This window comes from Eucalyptus grandis, chromosome 5, assembly GCF_016545825.1.
Source record: "Eucalyptus grandis isolate ANBG69807.140 chromosome 5, ASM1654582v1, whole genome shotgun sequence".
In the NCBI taxonomy this organism is placed as follows: domain Eukaryota; kingdom Viridiplantae; phylum Streptophyta; class Magnoliopsida; order Myrtales; family Myrtaceae; genus Eucalyptus; species Eucalyptus grandis.
In genome coordinates this window covers 30,745,612-30,770,472 of record NC_052616.1, presented here as the reverse complement: position 1 = coordinate 30,770,472, position 24,861 = coordinate 30,745,612, and the positions used below count along the sequence as shown (strand labels likewise).

Here is a 24,861-nt window from a genome sequence, read left to right as displayed (position 1 = left end):
AGGAGGAGGAGAAGCATATGTCCCGTGTTCCATCTTTTAGTGCCGTGGGTAGTATTATGTATGCTATGGTATGCACTAAGCCTGATATTTCACAAACTGTGAGAGTGGTTAGTCGTTATATGAAGCGTCCTGATAAAACTCATTGGGAAGCTGTGAAGTAGATTCTCAAATATTTGAAGGGGGCAACAGACATGGGTATAGTGTACCGGAGGAATAGCAATGGCAATGAGATCACTAGTTTTGTGGATTTGGATCACACCGGTGACTTGGATGATTGTAAATCTTTAGCATGGTAGCAAGTGGTATAATTAGTTGGAAAGAGTCCTTACATAATTCATTGCATTGTCTTTGACTAAGGTAGAGTACATGGCATTAACTTTTGTAGCGAAAGATGTGACATGGTTACAAAATTTGCTCTTGGACTTTGAATTAGAACAGAAAAGTGTGGATATACACTGTGATAACCAAGGTGCGATATATTTGGCGTATAATCCAGTTTATCATGAGTGAACGAAGCATATTAATATCATGTACCACTTCATCTGAGATGTCTTAGGTAAGGGTATTGTTATTGTAAAAAAAATTGCTATAGCAGATAACTCGACAAACATGATGACTAAGTTTGTTCCTTTGGCAGAGCTCAAGCAGAATTAGTGTCTGTGGAGAATGAGCGCCCATCACGGCGTTGGGAGAGCAACATGGATAATGAGCATTATAACTTGGCTTCAAACATCGAGCCAATGTGGAGAATTGCTAAATTATGTCTCGAGTTTGAATGTTTGCAAAACGTGGTTCGCTTGGATGAGGAGTTCATGGGACAAATTTAAAAAGGAGGAAATAAAAAAAAAAATGATGGACACACGTATACAAATTATTTCTTCGGAATTCTTGCTGGAAGTTGTTATCCACAGTGGGGCCCAAACATACAATATTCCACGATTTCCTTTTAGCCGATGAAGTCTTCTCTACGAAGGAGTTCCCTGCACGTGAAAGAGAAAGAAGTGGGCCCAGCTCAAACTTTGACCTGGGCAAACGTATAAAAGGGTTTTATTTTCTTTCGGAAGTGAAGCCGCGCTAAGCAAAACAATAGTCAAGATAAGAACAGGAAAACCTATGGAAAGATTTTTGATCACCTTGTTTGGGAAGCTATGAAGCATGTGGGTGGGGAATGAGAAATTAGGGAAAATTTGCAGAGCGAAAGGCCAGAAAGTTGGTGTTTCCGAAAAATGAATAACTTAAAAAAATTCTTGACTTTCATATTTATGTAATATTTCGATTGTTAACAAATAAAATTGTTCAGGATAGATTTTATTGATAATGAAAATAATTTGTTATTTAACTTATTTTTCTAAGCATTGAGAACAATCAAAATTAGGAAAGCATCTTTTGAATTGTTGATTCCGATTATTTTATAAAAGTTGAAAATTATGAAATAGATATTTTATGGGGAAAACGATTCATTTTCTTATTTTTTCTGAAAAATGTTATTTTTTTTATTTTTAATAAAATGATCCATTGTTTACTCATTTTCCCTTACCTCCTTGTTTTCCACCAGGTTTACTACATTTATATTTCATTCATCACAATACTTACAAGAAATACACAAGTAAAAGCACTTTCCACCCTATTTAAATTAAACGAAAATAACTTCCATCACCTCCTCTTTTTCCACCTCATTTTTTCCGTGCTTATATTTTCTCCACCGTCGATTGTAAAATCTCTCTAACACTTTCGAATCGAAACTTAATAAAGATATTCTTATATTTATCGGTTCTTTTTCCCTAAATCGACTAAAATCTTCTAGAAATTTATCTTTAAACTATACTTAGTTTTTTATATTATTTTCTCGCTTTTCCAATTATAAAATTAAGATATGACCAAAATAATAACAATAATAAATAAAATAAAGAAAATCGGATTGGTAATTCCCAATATTTGCACGCCGCGTGACGCTAACGCGGTTTGGCTTCCTTATATAAGAAGAAGGCCTGTCGGTAAGCTTCCCATCCGAGATTTCGCTTCTTCTTCTTTTTCTTCTTCTCGATCGATCGATTGCCGCCGATCTTCGTGCCTTCCCGATCTCCCCCACCAGTGGCTTTATCCCTCAGACAAGAGTCCGAGCGGGATGTAGAAGGCGCCTTATACTCCACGTGCAATTCGGCTACGGACATTGTTGTCGTGAAATCTCCCACGTTGAATGCTTGGTCCATGGCTTGAGACCGCTCATGAACTGGTGGTACGCTTCGATCTCATTCATCAAAGGGATTTGGAGCAGCAACTTCGAAAAACGCTTGATGTAGTCACGCACACCACCTTTTTGCTCGAGACGCTTCTTATCATCTGATCGACGACGCCACCAGCACTATCCGCTAAGCACATAGATGCAATGTTTATCGATGTTTGGTCGTCGTTGATCCCCATGGTACCGCTACATATACCATAGGAAATTATCCATGTCTTTGGCCACCCGCGAGCCCTTGAATTCATTCGGCTTGGGTGTATTCACTTGGTGGACCTTGCACAGTGATCACCTCGTTCATGCTTCTTCCCGTAGGATCCTAGCAACTCGTGTCGGAGCTCTCACACGCCAGTCTTGAGCTCTTGCACCTCAGCAACGAGCTCCTCCCTTCCGACGTCTACTTCATCCACGGTCTGGGTTAGGTTATTGACCGATTCTTGGACGTTGGTGACGAACAAGTCTAGCTTCATCATCCACTATGCAAGATCCTCCATTTGGATCTCTTGAACTCGAACCACCACGGTTCTTCTTGCCCTTGGCAGCACCCTTCTCGGCGTTCCGTCCACGATCAACACAGTCCACCACGATTCTTCTTGCCCTTGGCAGCACCCTTCTCAGCGTTCCGCCCACGATCAACGCAGTCACCGGATCGTGGATTAGCCATTGTGCTTACGCTTAGAATAAACTTTGGTATGTCACGGGCCGATTGATCCCGGGCCAATCAATCCCTCATAGGCTAAGCCGTGCGGCCTTAGGACTTTACCCCTCACTTAACTCATAAGGATTGTAGAGAGTTTCCGACTTTACCCCTCACTTAACTCGTAAGGATCGTAGAGAGAGAAGCTCAGAATTGTATTTACTTATGAATGAATGAGTTGATTACAATGAGGGGGAGAAGACCCCTATATATATACAAATATAAGGCAAACCATATCCGTAAATCTCTCATCGATCTAACGGTGGAGATTGCATTTCCCTAACTACTAGCTATCCGCACTTATTACATACAAATACATTTACCGTATCGCCCATCCTCAGGAGTATTCTAGAAGACTCGAAAAAATCCTAAGTCTCAGGGATACAAACCGATGGTCGCTTGATTGACAAATGTGTCACGGCCTTATGACCCTCTTGGATCGGCATTCTTTCGAGCTACAACACATGTTTCAAGTTAGTCAAAAATATTAAACTTCTTTTTCAGATAAATTATTGTTATCGAAATTTTTGAAAATATCTTGCCTCTTTAATTTTTTTTTTTCTTTTCAAGTTTAAAATAATGAGAGAGAAAAGTTGAAAGAGATAAATATGGGAGAATATATTTGAGATGCTTACTTTTTAACCAATTTGTACTTTCAAATTCAAATTCAATCAAAGAAAAAAGTCAGGAGATAACAAATCAATAAACATTTATTGATTGAGCATGAGACATGTGACAGAACCATGCCCTATACTCTTGCCACGTGATGATCATAGAAGTAAAGTGAAATGCCATCAACCTATTTTATTCAAAGAGATAAGTATTAGAGAATATATTTGAAATACTTTTTTTTTTTTTTTTACATTTGTTTGTTCTTTGAAATTCAACTCAATAAGAAGATAAAAATATTGAAGACAATAATTTATAAAACAATGTTTATCGGGTGGTAATGGCACAGAAACAAAGTGATTTGCCGGATGGCGCTCACGGGAGCAAATACTTTCCTGCCTTTAACCAATTTTTGCCAGAGATCTTATACCCCACGGGATATGTCAAAGTACAAACACCGAATTAAAACACACAATTCATACTCTTTTAAAATGTATTTCTTCGCTCTCTCTCTCTCTCTCTCTCTCTCTCTCTCTCTCGCTCTCTCTCTCTCTCACTAAATCTCGGGGGAGAGGTAAAGTACCTTTTGCATGTTCCAAAAGCAAAATTCCAAGACTTGCACATAAACATCTTTCCTCTGGAGTTCAACATTGATAGAAGAAAAATTAGCTTTTTTTTTTTTTTTAATTGTCCTCAAAAAGTCCTGCGGTCACATTATGCGATTCACAAACTCTCATGAAAAAATTCCCCTCTTTAAGTTTTCTTCTCTAATTCTCTCGTCTTGATAGGAAGCAATATCATTCAATCTTAAAAGTGAATTGTGGTTTGACAACTCATTAGGATTTACACACCTCTTTCGCGCAAGTTAAGTGGAGCTTCTTTTTCTATACTAGATCTTCAAGGCATGGATCACATCATCCTCATGCGAGCTTTGAAACTACTAGAACACAAGGGGAAGCTAGTGATGCATGAAATGGTTTTGCAAAATTGTTTGTGGAACGACGCTTGGTGACCATAGTTTGCAGTGCCTTTAATGAATTATTTGTAAATTGAGTTATAAATAGACACTATTGTATTGGATTGGAAGACCAATCAAAGCAAATGCTGGCTTTGATAATATTAAAAGGATTTTTGATAGATGAGTGTGTCTAAATAAGTCGAATCACAAAATGACAAGTTTTACATGTGACCTACATAGAAAACTAATTTAAACTACTTCATGAAATCAATGATCTCCCAGTATGATTAGTAACTTTTAATCTTATCACAAAGTCATTTCGACTGTCAAATTTTACTTCCCAAATTTTATAGGAATGCAAATATAATTTAGATAATCTGACCGATGGACAATGTCATAATATCCCAATCCAAAGGAAGTCAAGATAAGAACAGGAAAACCTTCGGAAAGAAAAAAAGTATAAAATCAAGAAAACCACCCGCGTGACGTGAACGCGCTTTGGCATCCTTATATAACAAGAAGGCCAGCAGGCAAACTTGAACAACAAAAAGCTCTCATCGATTTCTTCTTCTTCTTCTTCTTCTTCTTCTTCTTCTTCTTCTTCTTCTCGATCGCCGCCGATCTTCGTGCTTCCGATTCGAGGGCCCGATCGTTGGTTCGTTGCTTTCGCCGTTTTCGCTAAGGTTCGCTTCGCTTCTCTTTCCGACGCGCTCTCTCCGTATCAGTTTCTAGTGAAGTAGCGACGAGGAAGAAGTTCCCCGGTTAGGGTTTTCCGTTCTTCTTTCGACGATGACGATGACGATGACGATCTCCCGCCTCGCCGCCGGAGGGTTTTCCAGGAAGTGGTTGCCCGCCGCTGACGACGGCGAGGGCCGTCGGGCTTGCGGCGTTTGGTAGTCGTTCCCGGCGATTGTTAGGGTTTCTTAATCCCGAAGGAATCGGGGGTTTTGTTCCGCCTTGAAGGAGGATCGGGAAATTAGGTTTGATTATTGGAATTTATGTTGAAAGGCTCGGACGATGCGACGTGGTTGTCGACATCTACTGTCTCTACTTCGTTTTCTAGAATTTTATTCGCTTCTGCTTCTGCTTCTGGGTGAATTTGATTTGGTTGGAACCGAAACGAAAGAGATGGGAATCATGATGGATGGATGGAGATGCTTATCCATTCTCTTATAGGTCGAACATTGTTCGTATTGTTGGTGATAAGAGGAATTTGAATGCTTGGGATTGCTGACTACAGCGGACCTTGGCTTTTCTGCAAAGGGATCTTCTTGCCAAGAACGAGTTCTGATGCTTTGAGTTAACTTTGGATAGGTCGTTCGGTTTGGCGATTGATAGCATGGCTATTAAGACAGCAAGGAGTACTGTGGGTTGGCAACAAAATTCAGCTGCTCACTATAAAGCACCAACAAGCCGCAGAAGAGTTTGCACTTACTGGTTAGCAGGGAAATGCAACCGGAATCCTTGTAGGTTTTCACACGATGCATCTCTTCCGGGCAATGTTTACCATCGAGCTGCAAAGCAGTCGAGTCATATGGCTGAGGATTGCCCTGGGAGGAAGGGCCCTGAATCTAGTCCAGTGAATTCAGCAAGTTCGACTTCTGGAGAGAGAAGTGAATCGTCGACAAATAAAAACCCTCTGAAGCCCCAAGAAAAACTATGCAATTTCTGGATAACAGGCAACTGCGTGAAGGGCGATGCATGTCCTTTCTTGCATTCGTGGTTTCACGGTGTTGATTTTGCTATGTTGGCAAAGCTTGAGGGCCATAAAAAGGTACCATTTAGAGATTAGTTTTTGCCTTCTGTGTTCTCCAGACTATAGCTGGAGAAAATGTAGTTGCAACTCTAATTTGTTTCCGTCCTTTTTCTTATTAAGATGTCGAAATATCATTTGCCTGTCTGGCATAAAAATGGGTCTGGACTCACCTGATGCTTTTTATGACAGGGTGTTTCTGGGATAGCACTTCCTTCCGGATCTACTAAGCTCTACTCTGGAAGCAAAGACGGAACGGCTAGAATCTGGGACTGTCACACTGGTCAATGTGATCAGGTGATCAACCTTGGAGGAGAAGTTGGGTGTTTTACTTGTGAAGGTCCTTGGGTGTTTGTTGGCCTGCCCAATACTGTTAAGGTGAGCGGTTGGCTGGGTCTACTTTGTCCTCCGTTATTTTTTCCTTTTTATGGGGGAATTCTTGAATTGGTGAACTGCTGAACTCTAATTCATTGCTTCTCTTGTATTTCTTGGTAGGCATATAATATCCAGAATGGTGCTAGCTACAATATCAGTGGACCAGTTGGACAGGTCCATGCTCTGGAAGTTGCTAATGACATGCTTTTTGCTGGAGCCCAGGTAATTTATTATTATAAAGAATTTAATCAATTTAGATGATTCATCTGCCGTAATATTGTCTAGTCCGTTTCTTTGGAATCTCGTTCAGTGATATAAAAGTTGATGCTGAGTGTGAGGGTGGATTTTTGGTTCAGACCTGAAATTCTTGTCTTCTTCTTCTTTATGTGGGGTCCACCTGAGTCGGCATTCATCTGATCACTGACTGCCTCATTTGTTGATCCTTGTGATGAATTGCATTGGCTTTCGATGATTGTGCTGAACAAACTTTCCTTCTAGGATGGCACTATCTTGGTGTGGAAAGGTGGTAGTGAGGCTGATCCTTTTCAGATGGCTGCGCCTCTCAGGGGTCACACGAAGGGCGTGGTATCATTAACTGTTGGGCGCGACCGGTTGTATTCTGGTTCCATTGACCAGACCATAAGGGTAAGCTGGCCTATCTTAGATGTCTCGCCCCCTGATTTAATCTAGTTGTGTGTCCTGGGAAGGTATTACTTGGCTGTGGAGTTTATGTTTTCTTTTGCATCACCTCTATTGGTTGCTACATCCTTTCTTTATCTTTCTGCTGCGCTGCGCTGTAATATCGTCCTGATCCCCTCACCTCTTTCTTGTTTTCTTCTCTGCAGGTGTGGGACTTGCACACTCTGGAGTGTGTTCAGGAACTTGTTGGACACACTGATGTGGTGATGTCACTTCTTTGCTGGGACCAGTACCTGATATCCTGTTCATTGGATAAGACAATTAAGGTCTGGGGGGTTGCCACTGAAGGAGGCAGCTTGGAAGTTGGCTACACACATCATGAGGACCATGTATGTTGCTTGCTAATTTTCTTCTCTTTTGGGGGCACTCGTGTGGATTAGGGTATAGGGTGAAATTGTGTTTTCTTTTATTGTCTTCATACGTGCGAAGTGCGTGGGCCTGTTTTACAATCTAAGATTGCAAAGACGCACCTTATTTCTTTTCAGTTTTATTTCTGCAGCTAAAATTAACTATATGAATAATGTGGACTGAAGCTTTGTAATATAGCCATACTGTCAAGTACCTTCCATGTGCTTGCTCTATGTGGGGAAGACCTGGATTTTCATCTTACACCTGTTGGTGTTTTTCAGTTTCTCACTGTGCTCCTAGTCTCAAGGAAGTGATGTAGTATCATTTGTTGATGTTGCAAGTATCATTGTGTCCTGCACAGGAATTCTTGCACTGTCAGGGACGATTGATGCACGTGGTAAGCCGGTCCTTCTCTGTGCATGCCTTGACAACACTGTTCAGTTGTACGAGCTCCCATCGTAAGTCCAAATAATTTCTCTAATTGGTTTGACATCCTGTCTCTCAGTGGGACTGTTCTGTTCTTCTGCTTGGCTGACTTTGTGCATCCTACGCCAGGTTCACCGAAAGGGGCAAGATATTCTCAAGACGAGAAGTTAGGACTCTTCAAACGGCTCCCGGAGGCCTATTCTTCACGGGAGATGCTGCGGGGATACTGACCGTTTGGAACTGGTTGGATTCTCCAAAGAGCCAAAAAGAGCAGCTTCCTCAACCGATGGAGTCATGCTAAGTAGAAGACAGAATCAAAGCTATTGACATTGGAGTTCAAATTTCGCAAGGAAGACAATGTCATCTATGCTACGATGCAACTGGGATTGTGATTGAGAGCAAGAAACGGGACGGCTGTAGCTGCTGTCTGCCCCGCAATACCAGTTTTTGGGCTGTCTTTTTTGTACAGACATTGATTTTTTTGACAGCGACGGCTGGACTTGTATATGATTCCTGATTAGTAATTGAAATGCCTTTTGCTTGTCGAATGGAAACCTTGTTTTTCCTTTTTGAGTTTACAGCGGAATTCTGATTATCGTTTCCTCTGCACGTTTGTTTTATGTCTTATTACTGAAAAGCGAAATTAAATAGAGGCGCTGAAAATAAATGATGAATAAACTTTACTTCAAAATTGTTGCATATGCTTCTCACTCTGATGAAAAGAAATTCACATCGCGCAGGCTGTCTACTGTATGGATAAAAATTGTTCGATGAGAAACTGATTAATGAACTTCATAAGCTTGTGACACCCCATGGACCTTTGAACGTGGAATGAAAACTCATACGTTACACGCTACAATTCAAGTAAATAAATCTTATAAATTAAAGCTGATACACGGTGAGAAAAAAAAATTATGAGACTAATAAGAAGCTCCCTCTTCAAAGGCATCAATCCATTGAACAATTATGAGAGTGTATTAGCCCAGCAAAGCGATTTCAGAGGAATGCAGAAATGTGAAAATTTGTAAAATTTACATTAGGAAAATTACTAGTTAACATATATCGATAATGTACCTTTACATGTATGATCGCGTCTGTGTTAGTATCATTTGGGGTTATAGCCCATTGAGGATAGAACAAATCAGACAAAAAATTTATAAACTGGACACAAGCGGCTTGAAAATTTAAATTAAACTATTTACTGAAATGCGTGTATTAGAAAAAAATTAGAAAACAAGATCTTAATTATAGCTTCTTCTTCACGATTTTTTAATTATTTTCAGTTCAGAGTATGTAGATTTCCTTCGTATTGTTTAAAGGTCAATCTCGTTCAATCCTTTGAATTGCTAAATTAAAACTCGAGATCATCTCTTTTGGTCCAGTCGCATGAGATTTTAGATAGCTCACAAGTTTGTATATTATCAATGTAATATTCTTACTTTGGCTAAACACACGTGTCCAGAAAATTTATTTATCCCATCAATTAAGCATTTTGGTGAATAAATTGACCTTTTATTGAGAAACAATAGAAGTATAATTAATCCTTCATAAAGCAGTCTCACAAAAATCACAAATCCGATCTCACGCTCGAGATTCAATTCGCGATTTATTTAGAAATTGGCCAACTCGATCTCATGCGTGAGATATGGTTCCAATTTGTGGATAGCAATCATATCTTATCGATTTCTGTCATGTTGGTTGAATCAATTTTATTTTTGTAAAATGAAAAATCCAAAAAATATTTGAATTTGGATTGGGTTGGTTTTAGAATATCTCTTGTTATCTTGCATATTTGGAATAGGGATTTTATTTTGAATTTGTTAAAATATAAAAAATAAAAAATGCATGCATTTAGGATATTAGTTTTAAATTTGAATTGCACGTTTAATTATTTGGCAATTTTTAATTTCGAATTTCATAAAAGAAAAAGAAAAAAAAAATTAGAATTAGGGCATTCTTTGCACGTCATTGCATATTAGGGTAGATTGCATACTTATTAAGAAAATAAAATTCATGTGCACGTCATATAGAATTAGGTTCATGAAATGCACGTCATTTAGTGATTGTTGCTAGGTTCATTTAATTAGAAATTGCCCGTCATTAAGATTAGGTCATTTTGGTTAATTTAGATTGCATATTTAATTATTACATGTTCATTAAGAAAACAACAAAAATTACTTTACCCATTCATATAGTTTATGTCATATTGTCATGCCATATCGTTTCATGTTAAATTAGTAACATTGCATTGCATATAGATTTGATTCTCATTAAATAAAGTGAAAACAAAAAGAAATTGCGTGTTAATTAGAAATCATATTTATGATCGATGATGTGAATTTTGATCTAACAACGCAGATACTTTCGTTGCTATGAGGTAAGTCTTGCAATTTATTTATTGTTTATCTGGGTGTTAAATTGGTGGTTTGTGTACCCGCATGATCACCTTACATGTTGGGAAAATAAACTTAAAATCAATCCAAGCTACCTGCAAAAACATTTTTGAAATTAAAAGAATGGTACCGAAAGGGCATTAGAGAAATCTAGTGTAACCAAGTCCCCGTACCCATAATCTCTGGTTTGTAGGAGTAAAATAAATCTCCCATTACTTTACTTGGGTTTCTAATCGACCCATCAAAAATAGATTAGTGGCGACTCCTAATTGAAAATCAATTGCATGTTAATAACTTGAATCTAAGTCGCGAATTGGTATGGGCTTGGGAGAGCCTTCGTTAAGTCTAGGCTTAACAATCCATTAGCCAAACTCTAGGTGGTTCACACCCGAAAAATTGGTCGCGACACATCATAACAATCTTCTCTTCACTTGTGAACTCAATGTTAGGTCTGCTCCTCCTTAATTCGGGTATCCTTCTGTCCCAATTTCATCCTTAGCCCAATGTTACACCACAACACCCACATGCCCAAAAACTGTAACCATTGACTTTGATACCATTGTTGCGGAAAGTAAGCAATCGAACAATAAAATAAACAAAACAAGATAATAAATTGGACACCAGATTTACATAGTTTAGTCATAGTGACCTACGTTCTTGGGAGAATGGCAACAAATTTCACTATAAATCAAACAATATGATTTGCAACTGATGCACTTTCGCTTATTTGCAAGTTAAACAAATGTCACATCAAATAGACCTTGTTAATGCATGGGGCTTCTCGTACATATTCGATAGGGTTTTTATCAAACCCGTAGTGGTGTTCTCCTTCACAGTGTTAAATGCGATGTTACAAGCCAATGTCAACGAAATAACACTCATAACATGTTTATCCAGCACTTCTCAATTAGTTTACTCCATTGTCTCTGGCTTCTCTCCAAATAGAGATAAATGTAGTTTCATTTGATAGAGATAATCATCAATTTGCATCTTATAGAAACCAAAATCATTCCTAACAAATCTATTGATTCTCACTTTTCCTTCTTTTGTCTCCAACTCAACCAAGTTTGGCTATGATACCATTTCTTAGGAGTATGCAATAGAAGCCCAATACTTTCATCTAGGGAGATCGCCAAGAGGAAGCCCAAACCCGAGCCCATCAATATATCTAGTTAAACCCACTTTCACTCAAAAATCTAAACCAATGAGTTATAGGCCAACTAGGATGTATTGATTACTCCAAACCATATCAAGTCTCTATTGTGGAATTTCTTTAACACAACTCACTTACACATGTATCATAACAATAAGAATTATTTATTTTATCAACAATATTTAATCACACATCAATAATCAAATCTATTGATCAATCTTTATCAAATCACACGTCAATGGTCTATTCTATCAATCATTATGTTGCTCATTATCTAACCATGGTCACAATATAATGCCTAGTGATAATGCCATCAATATTCTCATTTGGCAAGATCCCAACCTATATGCATACCTAAAATCCCTTACCAGGTTCACAACAAGAATGAGTATCAAATCGTCATCATCCAATAATCCACAAAACCAAATAGATTACCTATTATAACTCAATTTATTAGTTAGAATACTGTTTATAAAACATTTGCCAATTCATTTCAAAATTCATTTTGTAAACTAGATTCGTAAAGCAATATCTATAGTCTTTTGCAATTCCTTTTACAATACCTTTCATAAAAGACTTCTCAAATCATTCACAAATACTAGAATGTAGTAAAACCACAATCCAAATTTTATGCAACAAAAATGTTATTTCATAATTCATAATATATTAAATCCCTATCACTTTCAAGAATTAAATTTCCAAATTGATATAAGAAGGAATAAGAGCATTGGAATTCCTAAAATTTGTCATGAAAATGTAATTGAGTCCTAATTTTAAAAAAAAATACAATTAAGTCCTAAAAATTGTCATAAAGTGCAACTAAGTCTTAAAACTTGACAAATTTGTCTAATCTAAGTCCTTCCATTGATTATACTTATTGAAAATTTTAGGACTCGGTTGTACTTTCGAGACAAGTTTTCGGACTTGATTGTATCTTTTGAAAATTTTAAGATTCGATTGAATTTTCGTAACAAGTTTTAGGACTTAATTGCATTGTTTGAAAGTTTTAGAACTTAATTACATTTTCATGACAAGTTTTATGAAATCTAATGCACTTATCCCACATAAGAAATAAGCACCACTCATTTGGGATAGCCTAAAACCAAACAACAAAGATTATTGGAACCGATGAACTTGCAATCCTATAAAATAAGTGAGAAACAATATCAAAATTAAGCAAAATGCTACCTCAACTACAAGTTGACTAAACTAAGCTTAATCACTAACAAGCGACTCTAACGCGCCAATAAAATACTCGCCAAAAGCAGATATTTATTGTTGTTTGCTATGTGTAGCTGGTGCGTAAAACTTAAAATTTGTTCCAATCAAACTATAACTCGAAATTGATTTTCATCAAACCCAATGAGTCTATCTTAACTATCATTTTCATAGCTCAGCAACTCGTAAATCGAATTAGACAATTAAAAATTCACGTAACACTGAATTTATGACTTAACTCCAAATATTACTTTGATTAGATGAACAAATGGTTCAAATCATTACCAAGTGCTACAAATGAAGTAGGCTTGACTGGGCAAGGTCTCCAGAGCCTATGTGCAAAACTGTCTCTCTTTTCTTTTCTCTTTTCTTTTTTTTTTTCCTTTTGTAATATATGAGCTTTGGAAAAAAAAAAAAAAAAGGAAAAGAAGAGGGTTTGAAAAGTCAACAAAAGAAGCTCAAGGAGAATAGTGGAAACTTTGGCTATCTTTAAAGAGAAGAGAGAGGAAGGGCTCAGGCAAAAATGAAAGAGGGAAAGAAAGAAACAGGGGAGAGTAGAGAAAGAAGAGAAAAAAAAATGGGAAAATGGAAAAAAAAATTCCACACTCGCCATCTAGACGCCTCATCAAGCCGACTCAAGTGTATTTTACAATCTGGTAAGTGATCGAAGCCTTTAATCATCTATTCAAAGGAATCATCATAATTAGGGCTCGAAATTCGGATTTCTTGGATATTTGTGTGGCGAAGCCACATTTTTGAGTTGTCGAGCTGCATATTTTGTAGAAATGGTATTGTAGGGTATTGTAAAGCTATATCATTTTACAGATCATGATTTGAGTTTATGATTTGTTTGGAACGAAATTTTCAAGTCGGGGGCGCATTCTGGAACTGTAGTGAATGGTAGCTTTGGGCCCAATTTTTAGCCATTTTCGGAGATTTTTTGAGGTGGTTGAGTTGGGATTTTTGTAGTATATTAAGAGGGCTTTCTAAGGACTATAAGATGGCATTGATAGGCAGAATGCCACAAACAGTGTGGCAATCGTTGCTGAGGGGAGAACTAGTGATGCATAAGCTATTTTATATGTGACTGCTACTTCGTCAAGAGACGAATAGGTGCTAGATTCGAGATGTTCTTATTATATGACACCTCATAAGAATTGGTTTACTACTTACCAAGTTGCAAATGGTGGTAGGGTTCTTTTAGGGAATAATATAGTCTATAAAGCTATTGGGATTGGGACAATTCGGATCCGGATACACGATGGAGTGGTTCGCACATTAAAAGATGTGAGGCGTGTATCGGAGCTCAAGAAGAACCTTATTTCTTTGGGGACACTCGATGACATTGGGTGTAGGTACACCACTGAAGGTGGGGTATTGAAGATCTCTCAAGATGCCATGACAGTGATGAAGGGAAAGAAAGTGAATACTCTCTATCATCTACTAGAAGAGACCGTGACCGAAACCGCTACAGTTTCATCAGGTGAGTCAGACTTTAATTTGACTCAATTATGGCATATGTGTTTGGGGCACATGAGTGAGGCAAGTATGACAATGCTGAGTGAAAGAGAGTTGTTGAAGGGTCAAAAGACAAGGAAGCTGGACTTATGTGAGCACTGCATCTATGGGAAGCAGCACCGAGTTAAATTTACTACAGCTATTCATTCGACTAAACAACCAATTGAATATATTCATTTAGATGTCTAGGGCCCGTCTTCAGTTCCTTCGAAAGGAGGTGCCCGATATATGCTGATTTTTATCGATGACTATTCGAAGAAGGTATGGGTTTACTTTCTGAGGCACAAATATGAAGTATTTGATCGGTTCAAGAAATTTAAGGCATTGATTGAGAAGTAGTCAAATAAACAAATCAAGTGCTTGAGAACCGATAATTGCATGAAGTTCTGTGGTAAATATTTTACCAAGTTTTGCGAGAAAGAAGGTATAGTGAGACATCGTACAGTACCTGGGACACCACAACAGAATGGCATAGCATAACGGAAGAACAGAACTTTGCTTGAGCAAGCTCGATGCATGCTTTCGCATGTAGGACTTGGCAATGAATTTTGGGCCAAAGCAGTGAACATGTCATGTTACCTGGTTAATTGATCTACATCATTTGCTATCGAGTGGAAGACTCCTAAGAAACTATGGTCGGGAAAACCTGTTGATTATTCCGGATTACGAATATTCAGATGTCTTACGTATGTTCATGCGAGTGATGGTAAGCTTGAACTGAGGGAGAAAAAGTGCATATTTCTGGGTTATGCACATGGGGTGAAAGGCTACCGGCTATGGTGCACCGATCTTAGATCACCCGGTTTCCTAATCAGCAGAGATGTGATCTTCGACGAGACTGCAATACTTCAACAGAGGAATTCTATGACACAACCAGCACAGAAGACAGATCATGGTGTCATGAGTGAGGTGGAGCTTCAGGTGGAGACTCCAGAGACCTCGAAGGTAACATAAGTTGAGACTGCAGATGAAACTGCAATTCCTGAAGAAGTCGGTGATAGTAAACAACCAGCAAAGCCGTAGCAAACTATAGCCGTAGATAGACAGAGAAGGCAAATTAAACCATCGGTACGTTATGGTTATACAGATATTGTTTATGCATTGATTGTAGGTGATAAGGTGGAGACAGATGAGCCTTCGTCTTACTCTGAGGCGATGGCTAGTTCGGAGTCATTGCAGTACTAGGGGCTATGAGTGAAGAGATGAAATCACTCTATCGAAATCAGACATAAGAGATGGTCAAAGTACCCAAGAGCCAAAAAATTGTCGAAAGTAAATGGGTCTTCAAACAGAAAGAGGGCATTCTCGGTGTTGAGGCAGTGAGGTATAAGGTGAGACTTGTGGCGAAGGGATATACACAGCGTGAGGGCATTGACTACAATGAAGTGTTCTCTCATGTGGTAAGACATACTTCTATTCGTATTTTACTTGCCTTAGTTGCTTCGCAAGATCTCGAGTTAGAGCAACTAGATATGAAAACTGCGTTTCTTCACGGTGAGTTGGAGAAGCAGATTTATATGAGGCAACCAGAGGGATTTGCTATTTTGGGTAAGGAAGATCAATGTTTGCTTGTTAAGAAATCTTTATATGGGCTGAAACAATCTCCTAGGCAATGGTATAAACGTTTTGATGCTTTCATGACTAGTCAAGACTATTCAAAAAGTCAGATGTATATCTGTGTTTACTATAGGAGATTAGAGAATGGTTCTTTGATTTATCTACTCTTATATATTGATGATATGCTGATAGCAGCTAAGGATATGTCGGATGTTGATGTGGTGAAGATGCAGTTAAATGCTGAATTTGAGATGAAAGATTTAGGTATTGCAAATAAAATTTTGGGTATGGAGATTTTGCGTGACAAGGCTGCAGGAGTTTTACGTCTATCTTAGAAGAAATATATTGAGAAGATAGTGGCACGTTTTAACATGTAGTCGGCAAAATCTATAAGTACACCTTTAGCGAAGTACTTTAAATTTTCAGATAAATTATCGCCGCAGATTGAGGAGGAGGAGAAGCATATGTCCCGTGTTCCATCTTTTAGTGCCGTGAGCAGTATTATGTATGCTATGGTATGCACTAAGCCTGATATTTCACAAACTGTGAGGGTGGTTAGTCGCTATATGAAGCGTCCTGGTAAAACTCATTGGGAAGTTTGTGAAGTAGATTCTCAAATATTTGAAGGGGCAACAGACATGGGTATAGTGTACCGGAGGAATAGCAATGGCAATGAGATCACTAGTTTTGTGGATTTGGATCACACCGGTGACTTGGATGATTGTAAATCTTTAGCATGGCAGCAAGTGGTATAATTAGTTGGAAAGAGTCCTTACATAATACATTGCATTGTCTTTGACTAAGGTAGAGTACATGGCACTAACTTTTGTAGCGAAAGATGTGATATGGTTACAAAATTTGCTCTCGGACTTTGGATTAGAACAGAATAGTGTGGATATACACTGTGATAACCAAGGTGCTATATATTTGGCGTATAATCCAGTTTATCACGAGTGAACGAAGCATATTAATATCATATACCACTTCATCTGAGATGTCTTAGGTAAGGGTATTGTTATTGTCAAAAAATTGCTACAGCAGATAACTCGACAGACATGATGACTAAGTACATTCCTTTGTGGCTCAAGCTCCGCTGAGCTCTATTAGTGTGCTGTGGAGAATGAGCGCCCATTAGGGCGTTGGGAGAAACGGAATGGATAATGGCGGATAGACTATAACTGGGCTCAAACATCGAGCCGTGTGGAGAGTGCTAAATTATGTCTCGAGTTTTAATGTTTGCGAAACATGGTTCAGCTTGGATGAGGAGTTCATGGGACAAATTTAAAAAGGAGGAAATAAAAAAAAAATTGATGGACACACGTATACAAATTATTTCTTCGGAATTCTTGCTAGAAGTTGTTATCCACAGTGGGGCCCAAATATACAATATTCCATTATTTCCTTTTAGCCGATGAAGTCTTCTCTACGAAGGAGTTCCCTGCACGTGAAAGAGAAAGAAGTGGGCCCAGCTCAAACTTTGACCTAGGCAAACGTATAAAAGGGTTTTATTTTCTTTCGGAAGTGAAGCCGCGCGAAGCAAAACAATAGTCAAGATAAGAACAGGAAAACCTACGGAAAGATTTTTGATCACCTTGTTTGGGAAGCTATGAAGCATGTGGGTGGGGAATGAGAAATTAGGGAAAATTTGCAGAGCGAAAGGCCAGAAAGTTGGTGGTGTTTCCGAAAAATGAATTACTTAAACAAATTCATGACTTTAATATTTATGTAAATATTTTGATTGTTAACAAAAAAATTGTTCAGGATAGATTTGATTGATGATGAAAACAATTTGTTATTTAACTTATTGTTCTAAGCAATGAGAACAATCAAAATTAGGAAAGCATTTTCTGAATTGTTGATTCCGATTATTTTACAAAAATTGAAAATTATTAAATATTCGGGGAAAATGATTCATTTTCTTTTTTTTTTCTGAAAGATGTTATGTTTTTTATTTTAATAAAACGATCTATTGTTTACTCATTATCCCTTACCTCCTATTTTTCCACCAAATTTACTTCATTTATATTTCATTCACCACAATACTTACAAGAAATACACAAGTAAAAGCACTTTCCACCTATTTAAATTAAACGAAAATAATTTCCATCACCACCTCTTTTTTCACCTCATTTTCTCCGAGCTTATATTTTCTCTGTCCTCTATTGTAAAATCTCTCTAACACCTTCGAATTGGAATTTCATAAAGATATTCTTATATTTATCGGGTTTTTTTATCTTATAGAAATTTATCTTTACACCATATTTAATTTTTTTTATTTATTATTTTCTCACTTTTCCAAGTAGAAAATCAAGAAACGACCCCCTCCAAAAAAAAAAAAGTATAAAAAAAAGTCCAAAAAAAGTATAAAATCAAGAAAACCACCCCGCGTGACGTGAACGCGCTTTGGCATCCTTATATAAAGAGAAGGCCAGCAGGCAAACTTGAACAACAAAAAGCTCTCATCGATTTCTTCTTCTTCTTCTTCTTCTTCTTCTCGATCGCCGCCGATCTTCGTGCTTCCGATTCGAGTGGCCCGATCGTTGGTTCGTTGCTTTCGCCGTTTTCGCTAAGGTTCGCTTCGCTTCTCTTTCCGACGCGCTCTCTCCGTATCAGTTTCTAGCGAAGTAGCGACGAGGAAGAAGTTCCCCCCCGGTTACGGTTAGGGTTTTCCGTTCTTCTTTCGACGATGACGATGACGATGACGATCTCCCGCTCGCCGCCGGAGGGTTTTCCAGGAAGTGGTTGCCCGCCGCTGACGACGGCGAGGGCCGTCGGGCTTGCGGCGTTTGGTAGTCGTTCGCGGCGATTGTTAGGGTTTCTTAATCCCGAAGGAATCGGGGGTTTTGTTCCGCCTTGAAGGAGGATCGGGAAATTAGGTTTGATTACTGGAATTTATGTTGAAAAGGCTCGGACGATGCGACGTGGTTGTCGACGTCTACTGTCTCTACTTCCTTTTCTAGAATTTTATTCGCTTCTGCTTCTTCTTCTGGGTGAATTTGATTTGGTTGGAACCGAAACGAAAGAGATGGGAATCATGATGGATGGATGGAGATGTTTATCCATTCTCTTATAGGTCGAACATTGTTCGTATTGTTGGTGATAAGAGGAATTTGAATGCTTGGGATTGCTGACTACAGCGGACCTTGGCTTTTCTGCAAAGGGATCTTCTTGCCAAGAACGAGTTCTGATGCTTTGAGTTAACTTTGGATAGGTCGTTCGGTTTGGCGATTGATAGCATGGCTATTAAGACAGCAAGGAGTACTGTGGGTTGGCAACAAAATTCAGCTGCTCACTATAAAGCACCAACAAGCCGCAGAAGAGTTTGCACTTTCTGGTTAGCAGGGAAATGCAACCGGAATCCTTGTAGGTTTTCACACGATGCATCTCTTCCGGGCAATGTTTACCATCGAGCTGCAAAGCAGTCGAGTCATATGGCTGAGGATTTCCCTGGGAGGAAGGGCCCTGAATCTAGTCCAGTGAATTCAGCAAGTTCGACTTCTGGAGAGAGAAGTGAATCGTCGACAAACAAAAACCCTCTGAAGCCCCAAGAAAAACTATGCAATTTCTGGATAACAGGCAACTGCGTGAAGGGCGATGCATGTCCTTTCTTGCATTCGTGGTTTCACGGTGTTGATTTTGCTATGTTGGCAAAGCTTGAGGGCCATAAAAAGGTACCATTTAGAGATTAGTGTTTGCCTTCTGTGTTCTCCAGACTATAGCTGGAGAAAATTTAGTTGCAACTCTAATTTGTTTCCGTCCTTTTTCTAATTAAGATGTCGAAATATCATTTGCCTTTCTGGCATAAAAATGGGTCTGTACTCACCTGATGCTTTTTATGACAGGGTGTTTCTGGGATAGCACTTCCTTCCGGATCTACTAAGCTCTACTCTGGAAGCAAAGACGGAACGGCTAGAATCTGGGACTGTCACACTGGTCAATGTGATCAGGTGATCAACCTTGGAGGAGAAGTTGGGTGTTTTACTTGTGAAGGTCCTTGGGTGTTTGTTGGCCTGCCTAATACTGTTAAGGTGAGCGGTTAGCTTGGTCTACTTTGTCCTTCGTTATTTTTTTTTCTTTTTATGGGGGAATTCTTGAATTGGTGAACTGCTGAACTCTAATTCATTGCTTCTCTTGTATTTCTTGGTAGGCATATAATATCCAGAATGGTGCTAGCTACAATATCAGTGGACCAGTTGGACAGGTCCATGCTCTGGAAGTTGCTAATGACATGCTTTTTGCTGGAGCCCAGGTAATTTATTATTAGAAACAATCTAATCGATTTAGATGATTCATCTGCCGTAATATTGTCTAGTCCGTTTCTTTGGAATCTCGTTCCTCTGTGAATTAGCAACATAAGTGATATAAAAGTTGATGCCGAGTGTGAGGGTGGATTTTTGGTTCAGACCTGAAATTCTTGTCATCTTCTTCTCTATGTGGGGCCCACCTGAGTCAGCATTCATCTGATCACTGACTGCCCCATTTGTTGATCCTTGTGATGAATTGCATTGGCTTTCGATGATTATGCTGAACAAACTTTCCTTCTAGGATGGCACTATCTTGGTGTGGAAAGGAGGTAGCGAGGCTGATCCTTTTCAGATGGCTGCGCCTCTCAGGGGCCACACGAAGGGCGTGGTATCATTAACTGTTGGGCGCGACCGGTTGTATTCTGGTTCCATTGACCAGACCATAAGGGTAAGCTGGCCTATCTTAGATGTCTCACCCCCTGATTTAATCTAGTTGTGTGTACTAGGAAGGCATGACTTGGCTGTTGGAATTTATGTTTTCTTTTGCATCACCTCTATCAGTTGCTACATCCTCTCTGTATCTTTCTGCCGCGCTGCGCTGTAATATCGTCCTGACCCCCTCACCTCTTTCTTGTTTTCTTCTCTGCAGGTGTGGGACTTGCACACTCTGGAGTGTGTTCAGGAACTTGTTGGACACACTGATGTGGTGATGTCACTTCTTTGCTGGGACCAGTACCTGATATCCTGTTCATTGGATAAGACAATTAAGGTCTGGGGGGTTGCCACTGAAGGAGGCAGCTTGGAAGTTGGCTTTACACATCATGAGGACCATGTATGTTGCTTGCTCTTTTTCCTTCTTTTTTTCTCACTCGTGTGGATTAGGGTATTTTGTGGTTGATGATGGTACTGTAGGAAAAAGTCTAGATTATATAGGGTGAAATTGTGTTTTCTTTTATTGTCCTCATACGTGCGAAGTGCATGATCGCAAAGACGCGCCTTATTGCTTTCAGTTTTATTTCCGCAGTTAAAATTAACTATATGAATAATGTGGACTGAAGCTTTGTAATATAGCCACACTATGCCGGGAAGACATGAATTTTCATCTTACACCTGTTGGTGTTTGTCAGTTTCTCACTGTGCTCCTAGTCTCAAGGAAGTGATGTAGTATCATTTGTTGATGTTGCAAGTATCATTTTGTCCTGCACAGGGAATTCTTGCACTGTCAGGGACGATTGATGCACGTGGCAAGCCGGTCCTTCTCTGTGCATGCCTTGACAACACCGTTCGGTTGTACGAGCTCCCGTCGTAAGTCCAAATAATTTCTCTAATTGGTTTGACATCTTGTCTCTCAGTGGGACTGTTCTGTTCTTCTGCTTGGCTGACTTTGTGCATCCTACGCCAGGTTCACCGAAAGGGGCAAGATATTCTCAAGACGAGAAGTTAGGACTCTTCAAACGGCTCCCGGAGGCCTATTCTTCACGGGAGACGCTGCGGGGACACTGACCGTTTGGAACTGGTTGGATTCTCCAAAGAGCCAAAAAGAGCAGCTTCCTCAACCGATGGAGTCATGCTAAGTAGAAGACAGAATCAAGCTATTGACATTGGAGTTCAAATTTCGCAAGGAAAGACAAATGTCATCTATGCTACGATGCAACTGGGATTGTGATTTAGAGCAAGAAACGGGACGGCTGTAGCTACTTACTGTCCGCCCCGCAATACCAGTTTTTGGGCTGTCTTTTTTGTATAGACACTGATTTTTTTTTACAGCAACGGCTGGACTTGTATATGATTCCTCATTGGTAATTGAAATGCATTTTGCTTGTCGAATGGAAAACCCTTTTTTTTTCATCTTTTTGAGAGAGTTTACAGTGGAATTCTGATTATCGTTTTCTCTGTACGTTTGTTCAAGTCTTATTACTGAAAAAGCGAAATTAAATAGAAGCGGTAAAAATAAATGATGAATAAACTTTACTTCAAAATTGCTGCATATGCTTCTCGCTCTGATGAAAAGAATTTCACATCGCGCAGGCAGACTTCCGTATGGATGAAAGTTGTTCGATGAGAAACTGATAAATGAACTTCATAAGCTTGTGACACTCCATGTACCTTTGAACGTGGAATAAAAACTCATTCATTACACACTACAATTCAAGTGAATAAATCTTATAGATTAAAATTGATACACGGGTTTTCATTAAAGCTTATGAAACTAATAAGAAGCTCCCTCTTCAAAGGCATCAATCTATTGAACAATTATGAGTGTATCAGCTCAGCAAAGGGATTTCAAAGGAATGCAGAAATGTGAAAATTTGTAGAATTTATATTAGGAAAATGGTAAATATCCTGAAAAACCCCAAACTCATAAACCTATGATAAATTTATCCCAAATTAATTTTTAACCACCAAAAAATCCAAATTGGTACATCTTTAACAAATCTACCCAAAACTAGTATATTTTTAACAAATTTACATTATGTTAGTTTCTATTAAATTTTACTATCAAATTACTAATTTAAATTACACGTGACAGTTATTAATTTAGGATTCTATTCTCCATCTTTTACAATTATACATTTTTGTGATTTTTTGTGATACTAATCTAATTTAACGAAAGGTTTGTCACAAATATACCAGTTTTAGGTTTTTGGGGTTTAAATAAATTAGTTTAAAGTAAATTTATCACAAATGTATTAGTTTAAGGTGTTTTATGATTAGTGAAAAAATTAGTTTGAGATAAATTTGTCACAAGTATACCAGTTTGGGATTTTTTATGATATTAACTTTTAGGAAAATTACTTTACAAAAAAAAAAAACTCTTAGGAAAATTACTAGTTAACATATATTGATAATGTATCTTTACATGTATTATCCCGTATGTATTAGTATCATTTGGGGCTATAGCCCATTAAGGACAGAACAAATCAGACAAAAAATTTATAAAGTGGACACAAGCAGCTTGAAAGTTTAAATTAAACTATTTGCTGAAACGCGTGTATTAGAAAAAAAAATTAGAAAACAAGATCTTAATTATAGCTTCTTCTTCACGAATTTTTAATTTTTTTTTCAGTTCAGAGTAAGTAGATTTCCTTCGTTTTAAAAAGGTCATTCTCGTTCAATCCTTTGAATTGCTAAATTAAAACTCAAGATCATCTCTTTTAGTCTAGCACGCATGAGATTTTAGATAGCTCACAAGTTTTGTATATTATCAATGTAATATTCTTACTTTGGCTAAACACACGTTTCCAGAAAATTTATTAAATCCCATCAATTAAGGATTTTGGTGAAATTGACCTTTTATTTAGAAACAATAGAAGTATAAGGGCGTGTGGTAACGATTACATTTCGGGGAATAATTTTTTATGAGAAATGATTTTTTCTATTTCTATTCTCGGGAATAATTTCTAAGCAAAGAATGCTTTTGGTAACTTCCCAAAATTTCTATTCTTGAGATAGAAATATGTTTGGTAAGATTCGTAGATTTTTTTAAAATTTCTTTTAATTTTTTAATTCTTTTTTTTTTTTTTTTTCTTTTTTTCTTTTTCCTTTTTCTTTTTCTCTTTGGCCGGTCGCCAGCCACCACCGTGGTTGGCAACTAGCTGGGCGACGTCCGGCAAGCTCACCGGAGCCTCGCCAAGCCAAGGCAAGGTCCGTGAGCTCACCGAAAGCTAGCCTCTAACCTCAGCAAGGCTCAACCTCGCCCTAGCCTAGCGAGACCCAGCCTCGCGCAACTTGGGGAGGCCGAACCTTGTCGCAGCCACATGAGGCTCGGCCTCGCCTTGGCTAGGCGAGGTCGACCTCGCCCAAATCTAGCGAGACCGAGCTCACCCAACCACCAGAGAGGCTTGACCTCGCCAAGCCACCGCCAGGCAACACTGTCCTAGAGGTGGCCCGACGAGGCTTGGGCCAACGAGCCTCACCATGGCTCGGCGTCTCCAAAGGCTAGCGACACTCCGGCGACCGGCCAAAAGGAAGAAGAAGAAGAAAAGAAAAAGAAGAAAAGAGAAGAAAAAAGAAGAGAGAAAAATAGATCCTAGAAATAGTTCTTGGAAACAAAAAGTTACTTTTTTCTATTTCTTGTTTCTACTCCAAATTTATTCATGGGAACAAATTTTTTACCAAACAGACGTCTATTCTTTTTTCGTTTCCCAGAACAAAAGAACAAAAAAATTTGTTTCGGAAATCGAAACAAATTTTACCAAACATGCCCTAATTAATCCTTCACAAAGCAATCTCAAAAAGAAAATTCTTGAAATCATTAAAACAGATGCCAATGCAATCTCAAAATGAATATGAATGCATAAAAGAATCGTTTTTGCAAGCTAGCCCTTGAAAGATCTAGATAAATGACTAACTAAAATTGAAGGCTTTCTCGCTCTTTTTGGTGTCAAATTTGAGCTTGATGGTTTTGAATGATTTCGTTCGACATTTCTGACTAATCTTACTTCCTACGATGGCAAGAACACTAAAGTATGAGACCAGTTGTCAGTGTGTTTTACAATGACAAGTGCCATTTCTTTAACTCCTCGTACTCTATATATCCAATTTAGTAGAAAAGATCCATAATCGTTGCTTAATGTCTCTGTACTCTTTACCATTTCAATAAATCAATCATCATTTCTAATCTATAGGCTAGGAAATGAACCAACTCTAGCAAAACGTTTTATTATGTATTAT

The 24,861-nt window shown here is 38.5% G+C and overlaps 1 protein-coding gene and 1 long non-coding RNA gene across 3 annotated transcripts; both read left to right on the top strand.

The window, feature by feature from the left end:
* Nucleotides 1–5,315: 5,315 nt before the first annotated feature.
* Nucleotides 5,316–22,014, top strand: LOC104444882 (zinc finger CCCH domain-containing protein 48). Of its 2 annotated transcripts, none has more exons than XM_039312476.1 (7): nt 5,316–6,277; nt 6,449–6,634; nt 6,752–6,853; nt 7,130–7,276; nt 7,477–7,659; nt 21,395–21,492; nt 21,590–22,014. In XM_039312476.1, the coding sequence occupies exons 1-7, from the start codon at nt 5,843–5,845 to the stop codon at nt 21,759–21,761; spliced, it is 1,323 nt and encodes a 440-aa protein (XP_039168410.1). In that variant the 5' UTR covers nt 5,316–5,842; the 3' UTR covers nt 21,762–22,014. The 2 variants fall into 2 exon arrangements, with proteins under 2 accessions (XP_039168410.1, XP_010056961.2); XM_010058659.3 differs by lacking the exons at nt 5,316–6,277; nt 6,449–6,634; nt 6,752–6,853; nt 7,130–7,276; nt 7,477–7,659 and adding exons at nt 18,401–19,614; nt 19,786–19,971; nt 20,091–20,192; nt 20,489–20,635; nt 20,837–21,019.
* On the top strand, nt 8,043–8,658 carry LOC120293353. Its single transcript, XR_005551108.1, has 2 exons — nt 8,043–8,136; nt 8,234–8,658. It is a non-coding gene; the product is annotated as an uncharacterized LOC120293353 (long non-coding RNA).
* Nucleotides 22,015–24,861: the final 2,847 nt, after the last annotated feature.

Coding starts and splice junctions, on each gene's coding strand:
- LOC104444882 (XM_039312476.1), top strand. CDS start 5,843: ATGGCTATTAAGACAGCAAGGAGTACTGTGGGTTGGCAACAAAATTCA. Junction 6,278..6,448: donor AGCTTGAGGGCCATAAAAAG/GTACCATTTAGA, acceptor TTTTTATGACAG/GGTGTTTCTGGGATAGCACT. Junction 6,854..7,129: donor TGCTTTTTGCTGGAGCCCAG/GTAATTTATTAT, acceptor CTTTCCTTCTAG/GATGGCACTATCTTGGTGTG.